A 26925-nucleotide genomic window follows, 5' to 3' on the forward strand; every position below is an offset into this window, starting at 1 on the left:
GAGGGTGGTTAGGGAACTTGGATGGGTAGTATCACTATGCTCCTGAACCTATAGCTTTAAATCCATGAAATATGTTCACTTTATATAAATGTTTTAAAATTCAGAAAAAAAAAAGACTGCAGTGTTCTTCACGTGTAAAAGAAGACTGGCCCCCTAGTAATCTCCTAGCTTCCATTCAGGCTCGCCTCTCAGTGTATTCTCTAGACATGATTAATTTTGGATATTTAAATCAAATTTCTTCCAAAAGTTTTTCAGCACATTTAGAATAGATCTAAGCTTTTTACCATCCCCTTCAAGGCCCTACAAGCTCTGAACTCAGATTTTCTTTTTAAGCTCATTGCCCAGCACTCTCCCTTCAGCACACACAGCTTCACTACAATGGCTTCTTTTGGTTGTACCTTATGTGAACCAAGCATGTTCCCATCTCAATGACACAGTAAGAGCCTCACTGAGGATCTGATTGCCACAACACAATGTTTCACTTCCATGCCAATAGCTCTGGGAATTCCAGCTCCCTTGGATTTAGACGGGACCATGCAGGTCGTAAGAATGATGCAATGCAGCTGGCTAAAGATCAGAAAGAAGAGTAACTAAATCATCAAAAGAACTGCTGTAGAGGCCAGAAAACCCCATTAAAAGAAACTTAAAAACTGTGTTTGTGGCTTCCACCACTCTGTCTCACCTCTGGTCAAACACTACCTTAGAATTTTTCTCTCTGGCTTCCATTTCTAAGGCCCTAACTCCCAACTTTAATTGGAAGCTCTGGGACCTTGAGATTGCACTTTCTTTATATTCTCGACAATGACTAACATAGAGCTAGAGACAGTTATTATTTATTGTGCATTTGAAGGACCACTCAACTTGACGCAAAATTCAATGGGATTAAATTCAAAAAATAGGTAAAAATGAGGGACATTTGCCATGGTAGAAAGAACTAGCAATTTTGGTTGACCTCAAGCTGAACTGAAGAGAGACCTTTGTTCCTTCTACTATATTCTTAGACCCTCAGTACAGAGTTTTTTCAATAACAGGTGTGCATGAACTATTTGTTTAAACGATGGATGAATGACTGAATTCACTAATCCAAACTCAGGCAGCATTGACATAAAATAATGGTTCCATAATAAGAAACTAATAGGATTCATTCTAGTCATGTGTCTGGTGCCATGCTTATTTATAGACACTGCACTTTGACATCACCAACTTATACATGCCTATAGAATGAAGACTAAAGTTCTGAGAGTGGGGAAAATATCAGTCAGTTGAGTTTCACCTGAGGGATTAATGGAGAATAGCCTATGAGGAAGTGAAGATATGTCACAGTCTGCATCTCTACTCCCAAATTAGAGGCAGACTGCCAATGAAACTGTGAAATACACCTTAATAATAGGATACTAGATTTTCCACCATTGCCAATACCTACAATGCCATGATATGCTTAAATAGCAGAATGCTGGACTTGTGAGTGTTGCTGAAGGACTGTACTGTTGTTATAAAATGGGGTAAATGGTGGTGGGGAGAATGGGGAAGGAGGAAGGAGAAGCAGATTGAGGATCACTAAACCTACAAAATTATATTATGGAATATAATAATAACAATAAAAATATACAAAAAAGTCTTGCAATTCTTCAAAGACCTTCAGGCAGAGAGCTACACAGGATAGCTTTGCACAGCTCTAGAAGACAGTATGAACAGGTGAAAGATACTGAGAAACAAAAATCCACTCCAAAGAAGGAATTTTTTTTCTTACAAAAATCAACGGCCCATGTGGAAGTGGGCTGAATTGTAAATGGTCATATTTTCGTTTCCAATGACCTTAGTTCAGATTGGTACACAATAAATACATAGCATAATTTTGAAAAGGGTGTTTCTTTTTTTGAATTTTAGGACTTACTTTTTTCATTTGCTTTTAATAGATTCAATATTGTTTGTAGACATATCTCTCAGAATATACTCATATTTCCTTCCTGCCTCCCATTCTATCCTGAAAGGAAGATCTCTTCATTGAAAAGAAGATTGAAATAACAAAGCATTTCCTATTTTTAAAAAACTATTTGAAAGAGTAAAAGAGAGCGAGGGAGACAAATAGAAATGGTCCATCCACTAGTTGCCTCTTCAAATGCCTGCAACTGCTGGACAAGGACAAAGCCAGAATTCTAGAACTCCATCTGGGGCTGCTACAGAAAGGACAGGGACCCAAGTTCTTGGGCCACAACTGACCTGCTTTCCAGGGTGCACATTAGCAGAAAGCTGGATTGGAAGTGGAGTAGCTGGCACTCGGGCTGGCACACTGATATGGGATGCTGGTATCCCAAGCTGCAGCCTATTCTGCCGCACCACAACACCCACCCCAACAAAGTATTTTTCAAGCCTGACTGTGACCAATTAGTGAGACCATGGAATCAATTTAATGGATCCCGATCATTGGTTTTTAAAATAGATTAGAATAGCATAGGAAATGTCCAAGAGCATTACATGCAGCAAGGATGAGTCTGGTTTTGAGAAATCTGTTTTGGAAACATGTTGACATATGTCTAGCTGTGTATACTAGCTTGTAACATAACACGTTTTTCTTCCTGTGGATTGCCATCAAACATGTATGCAAACTACCTCCCCGAGACCTCTTCCAGTTTTCATGTCTGGCAGCTTGAAGAACTTGTATCTCTTTGTTGCAGAGATCCAAAATTGCTGTGTATGAGAAAATGTGGTCTTATATGAAATCAGCAGAGCCATCTGTGTTTACCAAAACAACAGCAGACGGAGTGGCCCGAGTGCGAAAGTCGAAGGGAAAGTTCGCCTTCCTGCTGGAGTCAACCATGAATGAATACATTGAGCAGAGAAAACCGTGTGATACCATGAAAGTTGGTGGAAATCTGGATTCCAAAGGCTATGGTGTGGCAACCCCTAAAGGCTCAGCATTAAGGTGGGTGGAATAATATAACAATATCCGTGTTGTTATAGTATTCCACCTACCCTGATGCATTTTGTTGTCATTTTTTTTCTTGTGGATTTTGAGGTAACTTTTAAAAGTTTAAAACTACAATATTCCATGGAGTTAAATAAGACGGTAAATTATGGTTTCATCTACTTAATGCATCCATTTTTTTTAATGTTCTCTCTGCGTGTTGTCCTCTCTGACTGTTTGTTGCTGTTTTAATTTTACAGTTCAACGGCTTTTTCAATTTAAATGGTAAAAGCCAACTTATGGTGCCATATGTGACGAATGTTAATTGCATGAATGTGGTGTTCTTGTTACTTTTTTTCTCAAAGACAATTTCCCCATCCCGCACACTTCAGTTTTGAGCAAATGTTATCCTCCATGCCACCTTCCAATATTTAACCCTGTATTTGCTGTACAGACATTTTTATAGCTCCACGTTCTGTGAAATTTAGCCAATTTGTCCTCTTGTGCTCCTTTTTATACGTTAACGATTTCCTAAGCATTTGTGCATTTTCTTACAAGTTATGTTTTATCGTTTCAAGAAATGCTGTTAACCTGGCAGTATTAAAACTGAATGAGCAAGGCCTCTTGGACAAATTGAAAAACAAATGGTGGTACGACAAAGGAGAGTGCGGCAGCGGGGGCGGTGACTCCAAGGTCAGCCTCAATGTCACCACAACCGGGTACCCTTAGTCACGAGTAATCGGCAAGACTGTTATCTTATTACTGAGGAGAGAGCACAAGATTCCAACATACAGTGGAGTGACCAGGTTGTTCCCCTGCCTGGCAGCTTTGGGAACTAGAAAGACCTTAGGGCATTGCCCGCATTTTTTGATCTAACTTGGGTCCCTTCTTAAACTCCCAGACAGAGGCATCCCACCCACACCCCTTCCCTTCCTTCAAACACCAAACTCGTGGCCTTCTGGAGGCCATTATGTGGCGTTTCAATGTCCTAGGCTTTCATGAGCCCAAGGCTTTCCTGTCAGACTGTCCCCGCCTGCCTCATTTGAGTGATGTGAGAAATTAGATTCATCTGTGGAGAAAGTCAGGCTATACATAAACTTTTTGTTTGTTTGTTTAGGATGTGTTAGTTGCTCCCAGGAGTTGGTTGGTTGAGCAGGTGCTTCTTCAGTTACGTGTGAGTGATGAGATGTTGTTCTCTATATGTGATGCCCCATTTAAGCAGGCCCCACTTAACTTGAAAGCCAATGGACAAGCAAGGTTTCAAGTTAAATGGGGTCTTTCTTCAATAGGCCACCCCATATAGAGACTTGGCAAGACAGTTTGTGTATTTAAACAAGTGCGTCGCCTAACTGTGATCTAACGTATGTATGAAACGCTGATTTGGCTTCTCCTTAGCCATGTTCTCGGTTCAGGTAGGTCTAAATGTTACCCAGGCTGTCATCATGAGAAAAGCCATCTTACTTGACATTCCTTTGGCTCCTAATGCTCTTCGGGGCTAGCAGGAAGGCATAACCAGCACCCAAGCAAGAAGTAACAAGATATAGGGGCAAGTTCAGAAGCCATGATTCCAAGCCATCGAAAGGCACAGTGGGTAAGTACAGGAGAGAACCTGACAACAGAATCTTCCATGGCGCAAGGGGCATGAGAACCATACTGAAGAGTGTCAGAGCCGCTGTTATTACAACCAAGACCCATGGGAATCTGGAGGTGAAGAAGAGAGCTTCCCAACCACAGACGGACAGACAGGCAAGCCAAAACTTTTCTTCTTCAGAGACAATGGTTGTTCTTCTGCTCCTCTCATTCCCTCTCCATCCCTCAGGATCTTAATGGAAAAGCTAGTTTGCCAGTCTGCAGTATCAGATGGGTTTGGAAACACTAATCCAGAGCATATTCAAAGGAAAAAAGGCATTTTAAAAAAGTTTTCTTCAGCAGGCATTGGCAAGGTGTTTTTTTGTATTATAAAACCTTGATTAACCAGAATTCACCTAAACCAGTACCCAGCACCCCCCTCACACCTCGGTACGTCACACTGATCAGAAAGCAGCAGTAGTACCCAAAAAGAAGACTGCAAGAACTGATTGGTTTTAATCACTTGCCAAGAGATGATCTGTTATTAGGCCACATTCAGCTTTCTCCTCTTCTCTCCATTTGGACTGACCCTCAAACATTAGGGGCTGCTTCCCTCAGGCAAGAAAGTGGATACAAGCACTCTAAGAAAAAAAAATCAGCCAAAAATGAAACAAAACATGGGCTCTCATTGAAAATTCCATTCACTCTTTCTGGATTTCAATTAATCCGTTTACCATGTATCAAAAAACCATTACTTCCTTTCCCACCAACATGAACTGGTAACATTGACAATTGAGCCAAGCTTTTGGCTCATTTGATTTTTACAATGGCTAGCCTGATGGCAAACTATTTAGCACCTTCTTCTCAGCCTTTTCCTCATGTTTTTAGCAGGTTACGGAAACCCTAACTATATCAGTAAAGTAAATTGCAGAATGAAAATTGAGCTGGATTGTATGCATTGCTCTCACAAATTCATCATTCATACTCAGCATGGTTAAAAAGGAGCTATGGACTGTGTCAAGATGACTAACACATCCACACGGTGCCAAGTGTCCAGAAGTTTTCAAAAAAACATATGCTCGACGTTACATAAACAAAAAAAAATCTGCACATATTTGGCTGAATTTTTACTTTTGACCCAGATATTTTGGTATCATGAATAGTCTAAAACTTTAGATTAGCTATTTGTTAATTTCCACTAACAATCAAGCATTTTTTTTCTCAGTTGGTATGTTGCAAAGTTGCTAATCACGTAAACCTTATTGCCCACTCATGCCTTCCAGATTGCCCAAATTTTTAAACACAAATATAAAGATATTTTAGTCAATCCCAAATATTCCCAATTTATTTGATATAGTGCTACCTACCAGGAATCTTTCAAATCATTTTTCTTGATCAGTCCTCCAGCCATTCCTTTTTTCAATCACAGATAATAGTAGGATCAGGGCTGCATCTCCAACAATTGCTTCTCCTGTTCCTGATATAAGAAGGAGCCTGCCTTTACCTTCTTCCTTCTTGCTACCTGCTGTTTTCTGGGAGTGAGCAAGAGAAGGGGCAGGAGATGAACTTGAATCCATTCCACTACCACTTAGTGGTGATAATAAACACAAATCAATGGCAAAGAAGGTAGAAATGGTAGCAATGCCTCATCAATTTGGAGCCCTCTGATTAAGGATTTGCAATAGACTGGATAGGGAGCAGGCTATAAGTTAACAGTAAATTATCAAAGATAAGAGATTTGTTAAGCAAATGAAGAGTTTAGACTAGACTGTCAGCTAAATTTTTGCTTAAGAGAACAATCCCTTTTCAAACATCAGTAGCACTTATTAGGTACAATCATATCCATTACAAATGTATCTACTAAAGTAATTCTTCTGAGAACCTCCACTAAAGTAATGTTTTATAGTCAATTTGAATTACAAAATAGACTTTAAGTAATATAACCTTCATTCTTCAAACAGATTTTGTGAGCCAAGACTCACTGTACCATTCAGACAATGCTTACCTCTCTTGGTGCACAGCAATGACGTTCTACTGTATTAGCAAAATGACTTGAGAATTACACTTCGTGATCATATCCCAGCCCCAGTTAATGTGACCATCATTTCACATAGAGAATGAGGCCGAGAAATGGTGGTAGCTTTGATGGGGTCACCTGGCTAATAGCATCACAGATCTCCACTTACAGGATCACCTCTTGTGGTCATATTGCAGATGGCAATTTCTCACATGTGCCCATTCAGTGAGCAGTGTCAACCTGATGGTGTATGATGCGTCTCCAGGTGAATCAGGTTCATTCTCAACTACCTTAGTTCCGAGGCAAATGGCACATTTAAGCTGTTCTTACCCTCAGTACTGATTACTAAAAATGACAATAATCACAAACCTGACATACGTGAGTGCTTTTGCATTTTCAAAAGCACTTTCACATCTATTATCCCTGAAACCAGGAGAGGAAGAAATACCTCAATTACTTCTCTCTGCCGCTCCCTCTCCTGTAACCTTTAAATAATGATAAATGGGCAATTACGTTAAACTGTTGACTTCCCCCAGCCCCACCCTAGGATGATATATTACACATGCTAAACTTAAACCCCAGGAGTTACTACCCAATGGAATGGCCCTGAAATATTTCAGGATGTAGTAAACATACACACACTAAAACTAATGACATACGTATTTCATTTGTTTTATTCTTGGAACACAAGAAATTCAGACAACATGGGTCACCAAAGCAGCTCTGGAATCGTATTTGCAGGCTACAGACAAAACACTGTGTGGCTTTCCCAATTTCCCAACCCTTGGGCAAACAGAGGCTAAATAAAGCAAATTTGATCCTTCCTCAACTGCTTGTAAATACATAGGCAATGAGTGTGGATATGAGAGCTATGATCCGGGAATTCTAAACTAGCAAATCACCCTGTTGTTTTAGGGCTTTACTCCGATGTGAGTGCGGTTGTGGTAATTAAGAACCAGTAGATTGGAGCCTGGCATGGTAGTCTAGTGGCAGCAGTCTTTGCCTTACATCTACCGGGATCCCATATGGGCACCGGTTTGTATTCCAGTTGCTCCACTTCCCTTCCAGCTCACTGCTTGTGGCCTGGGAAAGCAGTGGAGGACAGCCCAAAACCTTGGGACTCTGCACCTGCATGGGAGACCTGGAAGAAGCTCCTGGCTCCTGGCTTTGGATTGGCTCAGCTCTGGCCTTTGAGACCACTTGGGAGTAAACCAGCAGATGGAAGATCTTCCTCTCTCTGTCTCTCCTCTCTGTATATCTGCCTTTCCAATAAAAATAAATAAATCATTAAAAAGAGAGCGAGAACCAGTAAGTTGTTTCCACAATAAACCCAAGTCACCAGGGATTTGTGGTACAACTATGGGAAGTCCCTCACTATAAATCACAGCAGTATGCCGATTTAGCTGCTGACTTACCAGATAAGCACAGCAGCCTCCTTCTACAACTGCCTAGCACCTCAAATATGTACTTCTTCTGACAGCCCTCCCCCATCACCCTAATTTCATTCCATTAATCTTAGGCAAAGGGTGTCGGTGTAGCTTCACTATAGACCTTTATCTTACAAGAGGGTCAAGTCCATGAAACAAATAATTTGTGATCGGGGTGACAAGTTTTTACAAGTTCCACTCTACCTCACCCCAGAATTACACCTGGCATTACATCGAGGGATTTAAATAGATTTCCAGTGTTCACAGTTTCTAAGGTGAAATAGCAGCACCCACTATTGTACTTTGGGGCATACTAGAAAGGAATGTTTCACTGGCGACGTTCTAAACCCCTTGACTGCGATGAGCAGTGCCTGTTAGGTAGAAGCCTTCATTAGTAAAGCATGCAGGAAAGTGAAGTGCCAAGATGGGCTATATAGTTAAACCTCAATTATTTAAATAAACAGTAGGAAGATCACTGTGAGAAAATATTGATAAATACAGTTTTATGGTCTTTCAGAATATACAGGCACTACAATAAACTACAATAAAGTGGTACTAGGGGTAAAAACCTCCAGTTTCTTTTAATAGCTTCAGAAATGCCTGCAATGAAAATGAATTGTGTTTTCTTTCACATGGGTAACTCAAAAACAGCTTAAAGGGACTTGTTCTCTTAAGAAATTAAAAAAATATTCTTTCTCCCTATCACAATCTTCTGTTCAACAGTATGAATTTGCTTAACAAGTCTTCTATTCAAAGATAGCAAAAAGTTGCACTTCAGGACAGCCCATTTCCAAATGCCTTCTACTCCATTTTTTTTTTTTTTTTGGTTTTTATTGTTTTGTTTTGTTTTGAATTTTTGGATTTGGTGGTACGTAGATAAAATGAGTTTGTACTGTATTTCCCACGTGTATAACTGAGATCTTCAGTTTTGTGTGTATTTCTTCTGTGTTTTTCTACACTTTTCTCCTCTGCCACCATCTCTTAACCACTTCTCTTCCACACCCAGAATTCTTTGACATTCTTGGGCCTTGTGTAATGGAAATGAATCTGCACCTGCCTTTTCCTGCAACCAAATGGACCTTTTATTGGCAGGAGCCATCCCTAAAGGTAGACATTTTGGACACCCAGGGTTAATCTGGACCCAATGACTCGTTATTGACACTGTTATGTGTGTAGGCAAGAATCATTACAGCTCGATGGCACGGCCTGGGTCTTAGCAGAAGTTCCCGTGAATCCCCAAGACTCTGGTTTGGGATCAAGGAGTAGGGTGAGTATATTACACTCTTCATTGGTTTGCATGCTTCTGTGCTGGTACTGCCTCCTGGAAGTATGAAGAACCTGAGAGTTTTCTTTCCTGATAGTGACTAAATTTGCTCCTTGAACTTACTCAGGTCTTTCTCCCAAGAACAAAGGCTCATTTTCTCTCCCATGGCTACTTCAAGCAAAGGGACCTGTTGCCTTAAGAACTGAACCGATCCAGTGGCTGCCAAAACCACTGTTTGCCAAGTGGTGTTAAAGAATAGATTCTACCACCAAGAAAAAAAAGTGTAATCCAGAAAGAAAACATTGTGAAAAATTATTCCATCGTAGTGATTTTAAAAAATGACCATGTTGGTCTTAACATGGTTTCTATGATTAGGACATGATTATTTGCCTTTAGTGTTGTCTTGATAACATGAATATGTTTCTTACTGACAAATAAGGACCAAATGCCCAACGCCAGAGCTACAATAAAAAGCAGAAGGAATGAAAAGCCTGAAGGTAAGAATGCTGTTAATACAGCTGCCAAGAAGAAAGACATCATTGAAATGGCAGAGCAAAACAATGTATGTCAATGCTCTTTGTGCCCCTGAAAGACCTAAGCCTTTGCTTTCCTTTCACTTTTGAGAGAAGGTTACAGAACCACACTCTCTGAAATGTAGGATAGCCGTGAAAAAGAAACATGAACATTTTGATGTAACTGAACTACATTTGGTGGGGGTGGTAGTTGGGGTTGGTGGAGCAGAATGGGGACAAGTTTCTTTTATGAAGAACACTTATAATCCATTCTCTTTTGACTTTTTAGAGAGCGGTATAGCATTTGGCCCTTGGCACACAAGGCTGACCTCCATTGGTCAGAGGTGGCAAAAGTATGGTTCAAGTGCTAGATTAACCTTTTTGTTTAATTTAATCTGGCACTAAAGCACATGTTTCTCAAAATATAGACTAAGGCCAAAGCACATCACTGTGTGGGGTGTGAGTGTGTGTGTGTATACTGCTAGTGTGTCTTGTCTGTCTAGCATCATTGCTGGAAAATAGACATTATATGTATATGCTAGCATGTGTGGTGGAAGTACGTGGCCTGGCGGGGCAACCAATAACCTGTTTTCAGATGTGACATACACACCCCATTTTTTGCAATCTCTGTATGGATGTAGGCTAAAACCAATTATTTTTCTCTGAATCATGATCAATGAATAGCTTTTAGAGAAAAAGTAGGATATAGGTACACACAGAATAGACTAGAATCAGGGAAATGAATTGAATGTCTCCAGAAACACTGATCACCTGAGTTTCTGATAAAAATCGTCCTCTCAGTCTATGCATCTCTTGGTACCATTGCAATGAAGTAAATAAAACATATTTGCACATAATGAAACCCAATCAAATTTGGTAGTGCGTCTTTTAAATGGATCTTTTTTTTTTTTAAAGATTTTATTGTTATTGGAAAGCCGGATATACAGAGAGGAGGAGAGACAGAGAGATCTTCCATCCGATGTTTCACTCCCCAAGTGAGCCCCAACGGGCCGGTACGCGCCAATCCGATGCCGGGAACCAGGAACCTCTTCCAGGTCTCCCACAAGGGTGCAGGGTCCCAAAGCTTTGGGCTGTCCTCGACTGCTTTCCCAGGCCACAAGCAGGGAGCTGGATGGGAAGTGGAGCTGCCGGGATTAGAACCGGCGCCCATATGGGATCCCGGGGCTTTCAAGGCGAGGACTTTAGCCGCTAGGCCATGCCGCCAGGCCCCTTTTAAATGGATCTTAAAACAGAGTTTTCAAGTGAGCCACGCCAATTTATATACTTAGGAAATTATCTGTGGCAATTCTTTCACCACAAGTGGCTTCTACAAAAACTGAGTTTGTTTTATAAGCCTCTTGTCTGAGACAAATTGGACAAATCCTCCCACTAATACTGGACTACGTGAAACAGTCCATAGCTAGTAATATTAGTGTTGGATTCTTCTTTTAGAAAGTGAATTTTGACAGGGGTCTAGCTTGACAGAAATCCTGTGGTATCAGAGGGTCTATTAGTTTGTATTTGAGAGGTCATCATCTGAAAACACCAGGAGCTTTACCCACATATCTCAAAGTAACTTCTAGGACTCCTGCTTTAGCACAGTCACTCATCAATAGATTCAATCACTAGCATTATTAGGCACTCAGTAAAATGACTCACAGCTTTCAGCTCCTAATGTTATATGCATGCACATTGAATTTGCTCTTTGCACTTATATTAAATTATGATCCCATTAGCAAGGAGCTAAATAGGCTTGAGCTGCATTTGTGAACTACATGAATATAAATATTCTCTGAGAGGTGACTTCTAGAACAGCTAAGCACTGTGTAACTCTGCAAATCATTGTAGCTGCCCTAGTGAAATGAGGGTCACTTCCACAGAGTCCAGAAATGTCAGCAGTCACATGTGCATATGCTCCCAAACTGTGGAGAAACTGCAGGCTGTTCCAAGGGTGGAAGGACTAAGATCATTTAAACCTTCATTCTGGAAACCTGTATCTAGAAACACTGATAAAAAAAGGAGGCAGAGAATTTGTTTTTTTTTTTTTTTCATGAACGGTTGCAGACACTGGTGTATAGTAGGCATATTATCAACTATCATGGTTCCAATAGCTACTACATGGAAATGATATAACCCTTCACTACAGATAGCCTGAGATAGCCAATAGAAGGGACACATAGTAATCTTTTCATCCAGCAAAAGGTCTTCTTGTACTTACTCACAATTGGTTTCAAGTTAGTGAAGCGTCAGCAAGCAGGACAGAGACGCTGCACCTGCCTGTACGTGCCTGTTATGTCCCGAACAGTGCCAGGGTTTCTCCAGACAAAGCTGGATTGAGTAATGGCGAAAGGCAGCTGCTATCCATGCAAATGTGATCATCTTCCATCAAGGGAAGCCAACAAAAGGGAGGACAGCAATCACTCCCTGCACTGCATCAATGAGATCTCTAAAGTTGTTCCAAGAACATGTATTAGTAACTGGGAGACAGGGGTTGGATAAGGGATAGCATGAGGAAATGGCTTGTAGTGTAAGTTTTTAGCTTCCCAGCATTGTGTTCTCAGAACAGTTTTTAATTACCTATACAAATAGACCATCCTCGTCTGTGTAATTCTTTTTACAATTCTCTGTGATCTTGCCTTTCTCCATAACCTAACACAGTTACCTATATATCTATCCCTCCTGTGGGCACCATTGAACACCTTCTGGAATCATTAATTAAGCAGACAAGTTGCTTTTCAGGTGAGCCTGCTCAGAAAGCATAAGTGAAGCCATTTAGAGCAAACTATACCTAATAGTCTTCTTGTGGCTAAACCATACTACACCACAGGTTCCTAGTTTTTTCAAGCCCAGGGCCATATCAATAGGACAAATTCCTCTCTCACCACTTCAAGAACCACCAAAGTATTTGGAGGAATTATTTTGGTAATTAATTTACAAGACCCAATTTTTATTCTTCTTCTTTCCTGTTGAGAAGCTCAGCACCATGTCACTCTCTTAACATTGTCCACAATCAGGAATGCAGCATGGCTCTGAGCTACTTCATGAACTGCTGTAGGTATTATTAAAATTCAAGTTTATATTGAGTAGGGCAGTTCTTTCAAAATACAGTGAAAGTTTTATTTTGTTTTTCTTTAAAGCATAGCTTCTATTTTTCCAAAAACACCCCATGGCATACTTATCCTAAAGTTGACTCCATATGTCAGTTTTGTCAACACTAAGATGTCCTGGATTCTTTGACATGGCTGGTCGGCACAGCCTAGGAACTGAGCCTGGCATCTAGACAGGTGCGCCTAGGGGGTGGATGCCTTGGATTGTGAGCATAATTCTTTGGTGCTGAGTTTTAGTGCCAGGTGTGGATGGCAGAGATCAGCAGATATTTGTATTAGCCAGTAATGGTTTCTTCAAAAATAGAACTCAAATACTTCATAAAATATATTTTTAAAAAACAACAAGCTCCATCATATGACTCTATTCCAAACTAAGAAGTCATCATTCTGATGTAAGTCCGCATTGTCTTCATATACTTTTAAATGACTAATTCTCATTGGCTCTTAACCTTTCCATCTTATCTGCAAACCATTCACATTATTGGAAATTATATACAATACAAGAGGGAGGGCAGGGTGTGAAATATGACTATGCTCCTAACTCTGTATTGTCAAAGATGTGAAATTTGGTCACTTTATATAAATATAATAAGTTATGTCAAAACAAGCACACTTTCCCCAGAAAAAAATTATATGTCATAAAACAGTTTCCTTTTAGAAGACGTATATACTCCTTCTCTATCCCCACAAACAATTTTTAAACAACATTTCTCAGAGAGATTTGTGTCTCAACAAAGCATGTTGCTCAAACTTACAGATGTGAAAGTCTCACAGTGGAATTGCAGGTGTCAGTGAGGAAAATATTTTTGGACAAAAAGGAATGGTTGCAAACATCCTGAAATGTCTTGCAAAGCTCTCCTGTTTCTTCCATAAGCCTACCGGCTCATGCTTCTGTTCTGGGACAGCTCTACTCAGCAAAAAGTTCATAGCAAGCCTTTCAGAAGGGAGAATGCTTGACTAATTTCCATGATAGGAGCTTGACCTACTTTGTTTAATTCTCTCTGTTCTCTAGTGAGGTGAATACAATAAATATTTCTGACTTAGAATTCTCTTAGGTATCAGTTAAGGGTCTATAGTAATTGCTCTGAAAGTTTACTCTGGAGACCTATTTCCATAGCTCAGGAAAAGTCCCCAGCTGCAAAATACGCCTTTGCTACATTGATAGTTATCTAGAGTGTGGTGGTCCCTGAAGAAAAAAAAAATTATTACAAAAACCTAAGGCTGAAGAGCAGAGAGACAGAGGGCTGCTCCCCCTTTGTATATTTCACTAGAAATTATACAATACAGAGTTCCATGTATATTAGTTCTCCTCTGGTCTGCACTGTAATTCACTCTGTAGGCTTGGGAAGGTTGTTTAAACTTGACCAGTGATGAAAATTATAATAATTGCCTGAAAGACCCAGGCTGAAAAAAACATGATACTGAAAGAAACTTTTCAATTCAACACATTGTTATTGCCTTAAAAGGGGGGATTCTAAATGGGTATAGAAATACATAAGGTATGGCAGGCATAATCCACGGACTAGTGGAAAAACAGGCATATGACTAAATAAGAACGCAAGGTAGAACATGATGGAAGGGAAAGAACATACTGGGGTGCTGAGCAAAAATGGCTTTATCAACCACGTGACACTTAAAATGTCTAAAGGCCCACCAACTTTCACTTAGTTTAAAATACCAGTGTGTGTGTGTGTGTGTTATGGATAGAGTGCCAGTATTTTCATGACTTGGATTGCACTAGGAACTACCTCTAATACTAGAGCAAAATAGAGCCTAAGTGGAAAAAGCAGTTCTTCTCTGCCATCTTGACAATGTAGCCTCCCCTGCCACAACGTAGACTTCTACATTTCCCTTGGAAAATCCTTTCTTCCCTTGGCAGCTATCCTAACCTTGTTAAGTGGTATTATCTGTGATTTCTGATTACAGCTTTTATGTTCCTTGGCTGTTCTGCTACTTGAAATGTTTGTTTTTCTCCATCATTTTTATTTAGAACTTCCCAAATGCACATTGGTTCCCTGCCAGATTTCATAAACTCTGTGTTGTATTTTTTTTTCCCAGACAACAGACACAAGTTTCAGGACTACATTATTTGACAGAGTTCTATTACATGCTGTGGTGTCTCAGAGGGCTGGATACAGGTCTCTCAATCTCCATGCTAGTAGCATCTGACCCCAGATACATTGTTAAGTTTTTTATATAAAAGGGTTGAACCATATCCCCAGCCTCATACATAGGATGCCCATAACATGCCAACTGTTGCCTAGTTTTGACAATGAGAAATCACTCAAGATGTTGCCAAATCTCTCCTGCACGACAATGTGACCACTCAGTTAAGAAGCAATGCCCGAAGGTAACCTCCTCTGTCACTGTGGAGGCCCTGGAGCAGAGAGCATTTACTTGCCATCTCGTGGAAGCCTGTGGGAGGCTAAGGGCAGAGAGAGACAATTTGTCAGAAGTAGGGTGCTAGGTCGCTGATGTTCTGAGACTGAACTTCAGCAAAATGACTGGTATAGGAAGTGGCTTCCCTCCACCATGGCCAGTGCTTTTCAATTTTTTTTCCCCTTGGGACTCTTTTACATTCTTAAAACTTGTTAGATACCCCAAAATGATTGTATCTCTATTACGTGCATTACCATGTGCCACATCAGAAATTACAACTGAAGAATTTTAGAAGAATGCATTCACTGGTTAAGATATACTAGGTGTGGGCATTTAGCCTGATACTTACAGTGCCCACATCCCCTATCAGAGTACTAAGGTTCAAACCCTGGATCCTGACTCCAGCATTCCACTAACGCAGACATGCTGTTAACAACAATGGCTCAAGTAATTAGATCACTGCCACCCACATGGGAGACCCAGACTGAGTCTTTGGCTTTGGCATGGCCCAGTCCTGGCAGCTTCAGGCACATGGATAGGTAAGCGTAGATGGGAGCTCTCTACCACTCTCTCTGCCTCTCAAATAAAGATTTAAACTAAATAATAAATCAAAAATATTTGACCATAAATGTGCCTTTATGGAAAAGGATTATATTTTAATATAATAAAAGGAATGCTACCTTCATATGTTTCCAAATCTTTACTGTCTGGTTTAACAGAAGCAAATGAGACTCTCATTTGTGCTTCCTTATTCAGTCTATTGTGATTTCACATGTCATTTAGCCTCCAGGAAACTCTACTGAACATCATGAGGGAACAGCAGTGAGAAACCCAGGTATTGTCTTGGTGTTATTATGAAAATAGTTTCCATCTCACAGGCGAGCCAGGAATCCCAGGGCCACATTCTGCAAACCACTGCTCCAAACAACCATGCCTTATGTTTATCATTCAAGCTCACTTAAGGGTTGAAAAATGATTTTTAAAACTAGGATCTCTCAGGAGAGTGGAACCTCTCTACTAGACTCTAGAGTGAGTGCCTTCAATCAGACTGCTCTGTTGTTAAAATCTAGCAAGAGCAATTATAGGGAAGAAATTGAAGTGATTTGAAGGACGTGATACTTTAGGGGCGAGAGGGCCTTGGTAAGGCCTTAGTCAGGGAGCAATGCAAGTACAGTGGGCCCTTTGCAATTCACACATACACACACATGCAGGAAGCCCAGAAAGAGGGAAGGAGATGTTTATATTCCTTCCTTGAATGTGCTGAGCTCAATCACGCCTTGGTCATTGGAAAGCATCTCCCTCTGCACCCCAATATTGCAGAACCTGGTGCTAGAGATGGGCATAAGGCCTAGCACTAGGGATGAGTGGTGGTAATGAGACAACCACTAATGGAACCAAGAGGGAAAAGGCGGCCAGATGGTGGGGCATCCGAGAGAAGGCAGCTCCAGCTCGGACTTCAGGGCCATAAATGGCCTGAGTTTCAAAAGTCTGACTTAACTTTCACCAATAGCACTTTATGAGGCTCAAATTCTGAGTATCTTTTGTTGCTTGGCATTCCAAGCAACTGCAGTGAGTCCTCAGAAGCCTGGGGTTCTGAGCCTTGATTGAAGGCACTTGTTTAAAGTATAAAAAGCCCCCAATTTCCTGGTGCGATACAGCATGCACATATTCTGGCTGTCAGGCCCTGAACCGACCAAGGAAAGTGTCACCTCGCTGACACTAACGGTTTTTAGTTTTCCAAGGCTCAAGTATTCTGAAACCATATGTTATTTTAAATGATGATACATGTCTCAGAGGATCTCCAGAGGAGATGGCATCTTCACTCTCAATGTCGAATGAGTGAAAGACAAGAAATGGGCTTTAAGACTTGCTGTGGCAGCATCCAGCTCTTTTAGGAACTCTTGGCAGCAACTCTATATGTTAATGGGTCCAACAGATTACAAATGAGTGGAGAAATTATCAGGTATGTCCATGGTCCCATAAATTTATCTCCCCACACACATACCTTTTAAGTTGGTAGCACTGAGACAAATGTGCCCTTGTCATGGCAGAATATTGTTCACTTGAATCTGATCACACAGTTTATCTCCTCATAATAGAATTATAGCACATTCTCTCTATATAATGCATTCTTCTATCCAATGTGATTAGAGCTTCTTCATTTAAAGTGAATAGCTCTAGGAAAAGGCAGGTCAATATTCATTGTTTCCATTTCACAACCAACAAAATCTCCAAAAGAAAAAAAAAAATTATTCTAGGATCAGCAGGACTCACTCTTTTATCCAATCCAGTCCTTACAAAGGACTAAGGAGTTGTGGCCCAGCTTCCTGCGATATGTCAGCCTGTCGGCTACAGAAGCCTTGTCTCACTAGGAAACTCACTGGATCCCAACAGTGGCAGAGGCACATTGCCATTGAAGGTCATGCCCTATTAATAATCCATTTGGCAACAAACTGATCCCCATTTGCTGGTCTAGGTTGACTACAGACATGGTCATGGTAGAAACACAGCCAGTCAGTGACTCCAAAGCAAACCACAGGCCAGTTTTCCTGCAGCTGGAAATACTCGTCTTCCAAAGTCAGAGGTCTAATGTCATCTTTTTAAAATACTGAGCCCAATACGTGCATAAGAATTTAGAGACATGCTTGTGGAGTGGGGTCATGAATGTAGCACAGTTCTTTCTGAGGTCATTTTCAATGGGGCAACCTATTTGTGGAATACAGAACAATTCCTCAGTAGGCATGGCATCAACCTAGGCTCTATCTTCTCCTCTGGCTTCACCCGTCGTGGGCCACTGTATGGAAACACTTCCCCTCCTGGCTCCGTCCCCTTTCCCAACTCCCCCATAAAACTCGCTTTCTGTCTGGAAGTACAACAAGACACCCGGTTAGATCAAACCTAACACGCCTCCGTCACAAAGCCACTGCAAGCTGCCGCCGACGATTGTCACTGGAGGAGAGACCCTCCTCACCACCCACAGCCTATCTGAGGAGTGCCTTTTTTTTCTATCCTCATTATTTAACAGTGTGTGCCGATTACTCAAAGCGATATGGGCAGGCCCTGGTAAATATAGCGTTGCTGTAGTGTTAACTTTTTATAAGGTAATGCTCAGGTTGCCTGCAGTGTCTAAAATTACTCTGTGGCCAGGGCCCCCTGCTTTATCGCTTTCTATAGTTTTAAAGTAGTTTGAAGCTTGAATAACATAAAATAACATAATATAATGTTATTTATGTTATTTCCCACGTGAAGAACGCCTGTAAACCTTGCAGTATTGAAACTCAGTGAACAAGGCATCTTAGACAAGCTGAAAAACAAATGGTGGTACGATAAGGGGGAATGTGGAGCCAAGGACTCCGGGAGTAAGGTCAGTCGCTGAAGGTCTTTTTGTACTGATTAGCAATCACATTTTGACCCACTGTTTATTTTCTACCCTAAAACAGCTTTCCTTCCCAACACACTACTGCCTGACACAGTGGGACCCCTTTATAACACCAGCAACTAAAGGAACAAGGCAAGCGCACCCGCCTCCGAGGCCTGCTCCAGGCTGTCAGCAGTCAACTCTACCGAGTGTTGCTGTGCAGGACGGAACTCAATCTGGCCCACCGCATTTCCAAAGCCACAAAACCATGAGCTGTGTTATAAGGAGGTTTTACTGTTTTCCACATTTTCAAAAGTTCGAAGAGAAAATATAACAATGACAACGAGGAAAAAAAAAGATCCAGTTGTGACAGTACTCTCTTAACCTCTTACAGTGTCGGAGACTTCGTAGTTGCATTTATCTTTGCTTATTGATTATATGATTGTCAGTCCCATCGAAAACAGTCATAGACTAACAAAGTGTGGTCTCTGTAAAGCTGAATGGTTAGCCTCCGCCCACATGCTGTCCTACTGAGTTCAGCAAATATTTGGCTCTAGAATCTTATTAAGTCTGTCACACTTCTCTCTTCCATAGGTGTCATTTGAATCTCTGTACATAAGAGTTTTACAATGTAGTCGCATGCTCCTGAAGAGTATACCTCGTCAGGATAACATCACATTGATAAGCATGAAACACTCTTCCCCGCCTCCTTCCTGCCCCCCTTTGCTCCCCTCAGACAGTGCTTTTGAGTTTCAATTTTTGCCTTTCCTTTTTTTGAACTAATATTGTGGTATCAGTTAATTCATTCCATGAAATGCCACTCATTTTCCCTATGCAGCAAACCATTTTGCTACTGGTTTTCCACATCCCGTATCAGGCAATTCTGTTAACTTTCCACGAAACTTCAAATACACAGATCTTGAAACTGATCTAGTTGCTACAGCTTATAAGGTTACCCCCAACCCCACCAGAGGACCTCTTCCTCCACTAATATCAACTAAATATACAAATCCGATAGCAGAGGGAGGGTTACCAGAGACTGTTCCACTTCCTAACAAAACATGGGACATTCCTGTTGATAGCCTCAGCAGCCTCCTGAAAGGGACAACCTGTTGTTTCCTCAGCATCTAGCTCATTGGCACCCAGCCTCCAAGAGCAACCATGTGCAAGGTGGCTGTGGATATGGGGCGCCCCCAGACTCCCCCTTACTGTGAGTCAATCTCAATTGGCCTGTATATTAAGACCTACAAATATAGGAGTGGCTCCTGTGAAATTAGGATCGAAGGGCATGACCATATTATCTTTACATGGAATTTTCCATGATTCCAGGATCAGCTAAACCATGGTCCGCCCACTGTGCTATCATTTCAATAAGATGAGCAAAATTCACTGGTGTTAACAATTTGCATATGCCACTCCATTACAAATTCAGCAGCAAAATGGTTACATTCCTTCTAAAAAGACTACAAAATGCTATTTTCTTTTCTTTTTTTGAAAGAAAGACTCCTGGCCCTTGGTGTGTCCTACCCCAAGGTAGGACTCAGGACACCAACTTTTTTCTTTCCATTCTTTGGCAGTTCAGTATTCAGTTTTTCATATAGGTAGATAGATAGCTTAGTCAGATTCGCACAGCTTGACCTGAAAGTTACTGACCGGCTCCCCTTAAATTTTTTCCCCTTCTGTCAAATAGAAAGCAGAAAAGTGTAATTGCTTTTTCAAAAATGTATATATTCTCTATACTCCCTGGAGTAGAAGCTAAAAATGAGTTGGCTGTTTTTTAGTCATGAGCCTCCTGGAAAAGCTTTCTGGTTTGTATGGAGCCAATCCAGGACCCAATGGTTCCTCTGACAGTTTCTATAAACTCTCAGGACGATGGAACAGAGCCAGTTCTTTGTGCTGTTGCCCTTGTTCCAACAGCACAAAGACTTGCTGCCCTGATTTTAACTAGAATGAGAACTTAGCAACCAAAATCCACCAGGAGTAATTGCTAAGCCACCGGGGGAAAGAGCAGCATTAACCCTTTTGACATAGACCCCAGTGAAGCAACTCCCCAGATAAGACTGTCAGGAACCTCTACTACTCTCACCTGCTATCTTAAGACAAGTCAATGACAAAGTTTGTCCCAGGGAGTCCAAGGGAGAAAGGGGTGTTGCAGGGCAGAGAGGGGAAAGAGTGCTTCAAGTTCCCAAATGAAAAGAGTGTTACATGTATAGAGATGATGTCACAGCTCAACTCTGGAAAATGGTGCTTAACAAGGCTGGCAGAGGATTTCATTATGCTTGTGTTTACTCTTTTGCTCACATGGCCAAGTGCTGTTTTATTCAGTTATTGAACATCATTTTGAGGTACCAAGGGGTGTAAGGAGTCATAAAAGGATGGTTTCAAAACTGTCAACAGAAGCACAATCAGCCATCTTGCTGGTCATTATGAAAAATGAGCCAGTTGCCAGAGTTGAGGAACAACACATCAATGTTGAGTGACTTTGCCAACTTAGAACGATTCTATCCTGTTGTGATATATTATAATATGATCCATCACCTTGATTTTGCCAAGAACTAATCGCTTTGTTCATTTCTCTTAGGACAAGACCAGCGCTCTGAGCCTGAGCAATGTGGCTGGTGTTTTCTATATACTTGTCGGAGGGCTGGGGCTGGCCATGATGGTGGCTTTGATAGAATTTTGTTACAAGTCACGGGCAGAGTCCAAACGTATGAAACTGACAAAGAACACCCAAAATTTTAAGCCTGCTCCTGCCACCAACACTCAGAACTACGCTACATACAGAGAAGGCTACAACGTGTATGGCACAGAGAGCATTAAGATCTAGCGGTACGGCTAAGGTCTAGTAAACCAATCAGCCTTGCATCGCTGTATGTTAACCTCTTCATGTTTCATTCTTTGTTTTGTTTTTGATTTTCAATTTATTCTTTCTACCATTGTCTCCCCGCTGCAATCATTCAATCCTTTGAAAGTAATGATTGTGCTTTCTTGTCAGGCAGTGGTGCTTTTCTAACAGTCTGATTGTAATTAAATTATGGTCTGCGACCCGAAAGGCAAAACACTCTCTAGAGCAGCACTATTCAACAGAAACGTGTGTGAGGCATCTAAGTAACCCACATGTATGTTTTTAGGTGCTCCCAGGGTCACACTTCTAAAAGTAAAATAAGGGAAATTAATTTTAATAATTTTGCTTGATCCAATATATGCAAAATGTTATCCATACCAGATCAACATTCACAAAGAGATGGCTAACGCATCTGTCCTCCACACCCCAGAAGATGTCAGGAAAACCCCACATGTCCGTGAAGAGGCACGAAAACAGGCTGAGCAAGGAGCACAACACTTCCTGTGCTTGTCAGGGGTGCGACATCAGGACAGGGCTGGTTAAGTATGAGCTCTTCACTCACTGCTCGCTTGTTTCCCAGTAAGTTCTAGAATATCTCCTAATGACTTCTAATTTGTTATCCCATCATTAAGCTTTCAGTCCTCTAGGTTGGCCTAGATCTGTCAGGGTGCATTCAGGGCCACAGAGATTGAGAGGCGCCCTGAGATTTTACTTTTATTGCTAATTATCAGAGCCCGCCTTGGGGTTTCTAGTACTACTAATTGTTCAGGAAGAATAACTCCAGGCAAATTACCTGATTTTATATATATATATATATCCTGTGAAATTTGGTTAATAAAAAGGGCACCCTTGAAAGATAAGGGAGTTGTCTCCCACGGTCTGTGGGTGGTAGTAGCCTCAGGATGAGTTCGTGGACTCATTAGAACATGTGCCTTGGCCTTGGCTCATGTGCAGTACTGCTAGGGAGCAGCCAGCTTCCTGACTACCCGATGCGGCCCCCAAGCCCGCTTTGGCAGGTCATTAATCATCAAGAGCTCTAGATTCTATGCATCCTGGTGTCAACTTTGCTAAGTGTTTCCAGAAATCCTTTCCAATTGCTTTCCTGTTGCTCAAAACAACTTCTGAGCCCTTTGGCTGCTTCCATAGCATGTCTGAAACCTCTTTCATTTACAAAACCGCAAGATGCCTGAAGCTGGAGGAAAGGCTTCCATTTTTCTTGACACTATTCTCTTCAGTCTTCCTACATGACCTTTGTTCATGCAGCCCACTGTAAAAATGATCATTTTTCTTTCCACAACCCATGCTTAGGTGTTCTCATGGAAGATGCTTTCTTTACTAAAACAGATAAGTGGGGAAAAAATTCTGAATAACTGAGGTAATGATCTTCTTTCTGCTCAGAGAATGTGTACCTCAGTGAAACACTGCATTTACCTGCTCTCAAAAGCAGGAAGCGGAAGTGGAAAACTGCTTTAGACCACTTGCCCAAAGTCATGCAGCCAGATAGTGAAATCCCAGGGCCAGTGGGGAGGGAAGAAGGCCCTCTGGTGTTGCTGTCATAGATCTAAAACTTCTCCAAGCTTCTGAGGGAAATGAGTGAGGACTTCGGAGATCCAAAGAAGAGCTTTGTCGGCTTCCCGTTAGTGTTGTTCTGCCCTCCTAGGGACTTTCCCTTTTCAGGTGCCCCTTCGACATTCTTCTCACAGATACTCTTCCTGCAGCGTTAGTGGGTGAGATGCTGACTGGATAGCTCCTTCTGGATACAATTCAGTGGTGGCTCAGGAGAAAACAAAGTCCCTCATTAGAGGGAAAGAATGGAGAGGGGGTGGTTTGAGCTTGAAACAGAGGCAAAAAAGTGGCCTTCAATTTTCAGGGTCAAGAGCCAATGAATCTCCTGCACTAGCTCATGCCTTCCAAAGGAGAACCCCATCAGTATCTTAAGGAGGCCCATAACACCAGGGCAAAGAGGCCATGGATGCCAGTCCCCTTCATGGGGTGCACCACCCTGGCCCTTTCCTGGAGGGTGCTGTTTTTGTTGTTTTTTTTTTTTTAAAGCCTGTTCTATATTCAGACTTCACTAACTAAGGTTGCAGGTATTAAGAGATACAAATCATTATCTTTCTGGCAATGATCAGCCAATTTTCTTCTCACAGTCCAAATGGATTTCAACGGATAAAAGAGCAGCACACTGTTTATTCTGTCCTGGGTGGAAAGTCTTTCATCACGGGTTCTGCAACGCAAACACTCTATGCTATAGTTATGAGTATCTCCCTTTTAATGCTAACATGACTTTTCCAGTAAACCTGCAATCCTAAGTGATTAAAGTCGGGAGTTAGATTTCATGTAACTGCTCATATAATCCTTCATACTGTGCATCTAGCAAACAATGATTCTAATTTTATTTCTCACAAAACAAAACAAAAAAATTAGCATCAATCTAAAGAAGTTAACCAAACCTGTTGCCTAAAGGCAGTTAAATGGGGGTGCAGTCCCAGGGATGTCAGTCAGAGAGAGAGCCACATTCTTTATTCCGGATAGCTTGAGCCTCAGTTCCCAATAGCAAGCCCCACCAAATGTCAGTTTCACCTTGCCTTTGCAGATCCCTTCCCAATGGAGGCATGCGAGAGAGGAAATCACCGAAAACGTGGCTGCTTCAAGGATCCTGAGCCAGATTTCACTCTCCTTGGTGTCGGGCATGACACGAATATTGCTGATGGTGCAATGACCTTTCAATAGGAAAAACTGATTTTTTTTTCCTTCAGTGCCTTATGGAACACTCTGAGACTCGCGACAATGCAAACCATCACTGAAATCTTTTTGCTTTGCTTGAAAAAAAAAAGTTAAAATTCAAACCAACAAATCAATGGACATGCAAGATTCCAGTATGCGAAAAAAAAAATCTTATTACAAAAAAGTCTATCCAACAAAAGCCATTCTTTGATACCACTACACAGTATAGAAACACCATGTTCTTCAATACACACACAAACACACACACAATTTAAAATTCAAATTCAGCAAACAGGCCATCTTAGCTGAAAGAATTAATTCTTCTTAATTAAAAAAAATCAGAAAATCTGTCTCCCAGTGTTTGGAAAGACAGACTGGCATTTCTCCTAGGATCTACTGACCAGATGTTTTTGGTATTTCCTGTCGGTGGTGATGTTCTGTGCACCCTATTTCCTTTCAACGTGGCTGACATGTGTATATCTTTAGAATGTATATTCAACACTTTAAGAAAATTCAAACGCTTTGGAAAGGGGACTAAACGCTGACTTCTCTGTGTTCTTGAAATGGTTTTGTGAAAATGATTTGATAACTTCCCACTTGGTGAAGAGATTAACAGAGCTTTCAAAATTGACTTGTGTGCGAAGGGACGGGGCACTATCAGGCATACCTCTCGGTGCTTACCTAAAGCGGCTCCCGGGCCTAAGAAGCCTGGAATTTCAGCTCACAGATCTGTTTTTTCTTGCTTCAGTGTGCATTTTAAGTCACTGTGGCTGAGTATCTAGCATTGAGGTGAGGGAAACGCTGCCTATACTCCCGATGTGTTTAGAATATCTCTCTCAGAAACAACACTGTGTTTAGCTCGCTTCCTCTGCTAAGTATGCCTTCCAATTGTACACCACGGAGACAGCACCACGCTGCCCAGCAGGCCAGTGGATTGAGAGCACAGTTCTTGATCTGACTTTATTCCTGCTAGGTCTGTCTTAGCAACTGCTGCCTGTGACTGCCCGTGCCTCTCCGTCAGACTGCATGTGTCCTTTCTAGTTTGCAAAGACTAAAACGCATTCCCAAACCTACTGCTAATCCGAGGACCTCAGCACCACTTCTAGGTCCTTGCTTGGAGCAGCCTCTCTACTGACTTTCTCAGATCACGCCACTGCTCTGTGGACTATCAAGTAAATGAATTGCATACCTGCCATCGGTATCATCAGAGCAGTCAGAGGAAATAGTCTCTGCTCACTAATTACCTCCTATATAACGACGTATGCTTTCTGTAGTTCAGTAGTTGGCTCTCATCAGTAACGTGCAATGGGAAGTTTCCAGACTGTAAAAATCAAGAGCTCGCATTCATTTCCCAAGTGTGACCCTTAGATGCTTAGGTGACTCGCTACATATTTGCTCTTGTCTTCAGAAAAGAGGAAGAAGTCTCATTCCAACAAAACGTTTGCAGAAAGGTGTAATATAAACTCTCATTCCAAAAATCGTGTCATACGCGACTAACTCACCTGTCAAATTTGAAATGGTATCGAGCATAAAGGAAAGCTGTTGTGTTTTTGTTCTGTTCTGTTTTCATGAAACTGTGATCTTCAACTTACGAATGCTATAATGTCCCTGCGCGGGAAGCTAACGCTGTGTGAATATGAAATTGTATAAAACAAACCAACCAACCTACACATGTTTTCATAGGCACTGTATAAAAGAAATATATGTTTATTGACTTAAATCAATTTTTCAGAGAGGAAACTTCACTGGGATAAAGAGACAGGTAAATTGGTTTGTTATTTGAAAAACTTGCATGTTTTTTTAAAAAAGTTGATTGCTTCAAATTTCTGCTACTAACTTCAAGCTATGGGAGTTTGGCAGTAGTCACTTGAGGATTTTTCTTTCCAATGCTTTTCTTTTTGTTGTTAAAGCTGTACTTCAGTGAACAGAAAAATTGCCAAGCAAATTAATGGCCGTAAAAGCATAAGTTGCATGTATGGGCATAAATTACAGAGCCTCATTGCTATGAGGTATTGTACAAAGTTTTAATACATTTTGTAAATAAAGTTGTAAAGAAAGAATTCTGATTGTGGGCATTGACTAAATTCTTAAAGTTTGCTTGAATGCATATGACCAGAAGTCCTTATTCACCACTTGACTTCCCACCAGAAGCTTTGCGACTGACCCTCTTTGCAGCAATAGACTGTTGATGTTCACAAAGCTTACATCTCTTCTCATCCTAATTGCAATCAGAATCAGGCTCAGGCTCTCAACTGAAATGGTACCTTCTCTTCAAGACCTCGATCAGTTGGTCTTCAAGGTCTTCCATTGCCTTTCTTTGCCTTCTTCACCCCAGAGGTCTCCCTTGACCATAACCTCACTCTCTAATTCTCCCATCTCAATCGATACAAGTACCCAAATTAAGGACTGATGGCCTAGAAAATATTTCTAAGTACTTTCCTATTTGTGTGTCATAGTACTCTCAGTTCCATAATTAAATTTCTGTGCTACAGCTTTAATAACTGATAGTAACTTACACTTTATAACTCTTCAATCTGCTTTTCTTTCTTTCCTTTTCTTCCTTGTTTCTTAATACTTATTTTTATTGGAAAGGCATATTTCCAGAGAGAAAGAAAGATTTTTCCTTCCACGGGTTCACTTCCCAAATGACCACAATGGCTGGGGATGAGCCGATCCAAAGCGAGGAGACAGGAGCCTCCTTTGGGTCTTCCACGTGGGTGCAGGGTCCCAAGCCTTTAGACCATCCTCCACTGCTTTCACAGGTCACAAGCAGGGGCCTGGATAGGGAGTCATGCAGCCAGGACATAAACCAGCA

At 41.3% G+C, this 26925-nt stretch overlaps 1 protein-coding gene across 2 annotated transcripts in view; it reads left to right on the forward strand.

Annotated features, from left to right (window-relative positions):
• Nucleotides 1-26170, forward strand: part of GRIA3 (glutamate ionotropic receptor AMPA type subunit 3) — a 304452-nt gene extending 278282 nt beyond the window's left edge. The window contains exons 13-16 of one of the 2 annotated variants that reach the window (XM_004587661.3): nucleotides 2676-2923; nucleotides 3484-3598; nucleotides 21120-21367; nucleotides 23980-26170. In XM_004587661.3, coding sequence (XP_004587718.2) covers nucleotides 2676-2923; nucleotides 3484-3598; nucleotides 21120-21365 — 609 coding nt within the window. In that variant the 3' untranslated portion in view covers nucleotides 21366-21367; nucleotides 23980-26170. Of the gene's footprint in view, nucleotides 1-2675; nucleotides 2924-3483; nucleotides 3599-18429; nucleotides 18545-21119; nucleotides 21368-23979 lie in introns of both variants that reach the window. The other variant, XM_004587660.3, reaches the window with a different exon arrangement.
• Nucleotides 26171-26925: the final 755 nt, after the last annotated feature.

Source organism: Ochotona princeps, chromosome X, assembly GCF_030435755.1.
Source record: "Ochotona princeps isolate mOchPri1 chromosome X, mOchPri1.hap1, whole genome shotgun sequence".
In the NCBI taxonomy this organism is placed as follows: domain Eukaryota; kingdom Metazoa; phylum Chordata; class Mammalia; order Lagomorpha; family Ochotonidae; genus Ochotona; species Ochotona princeps.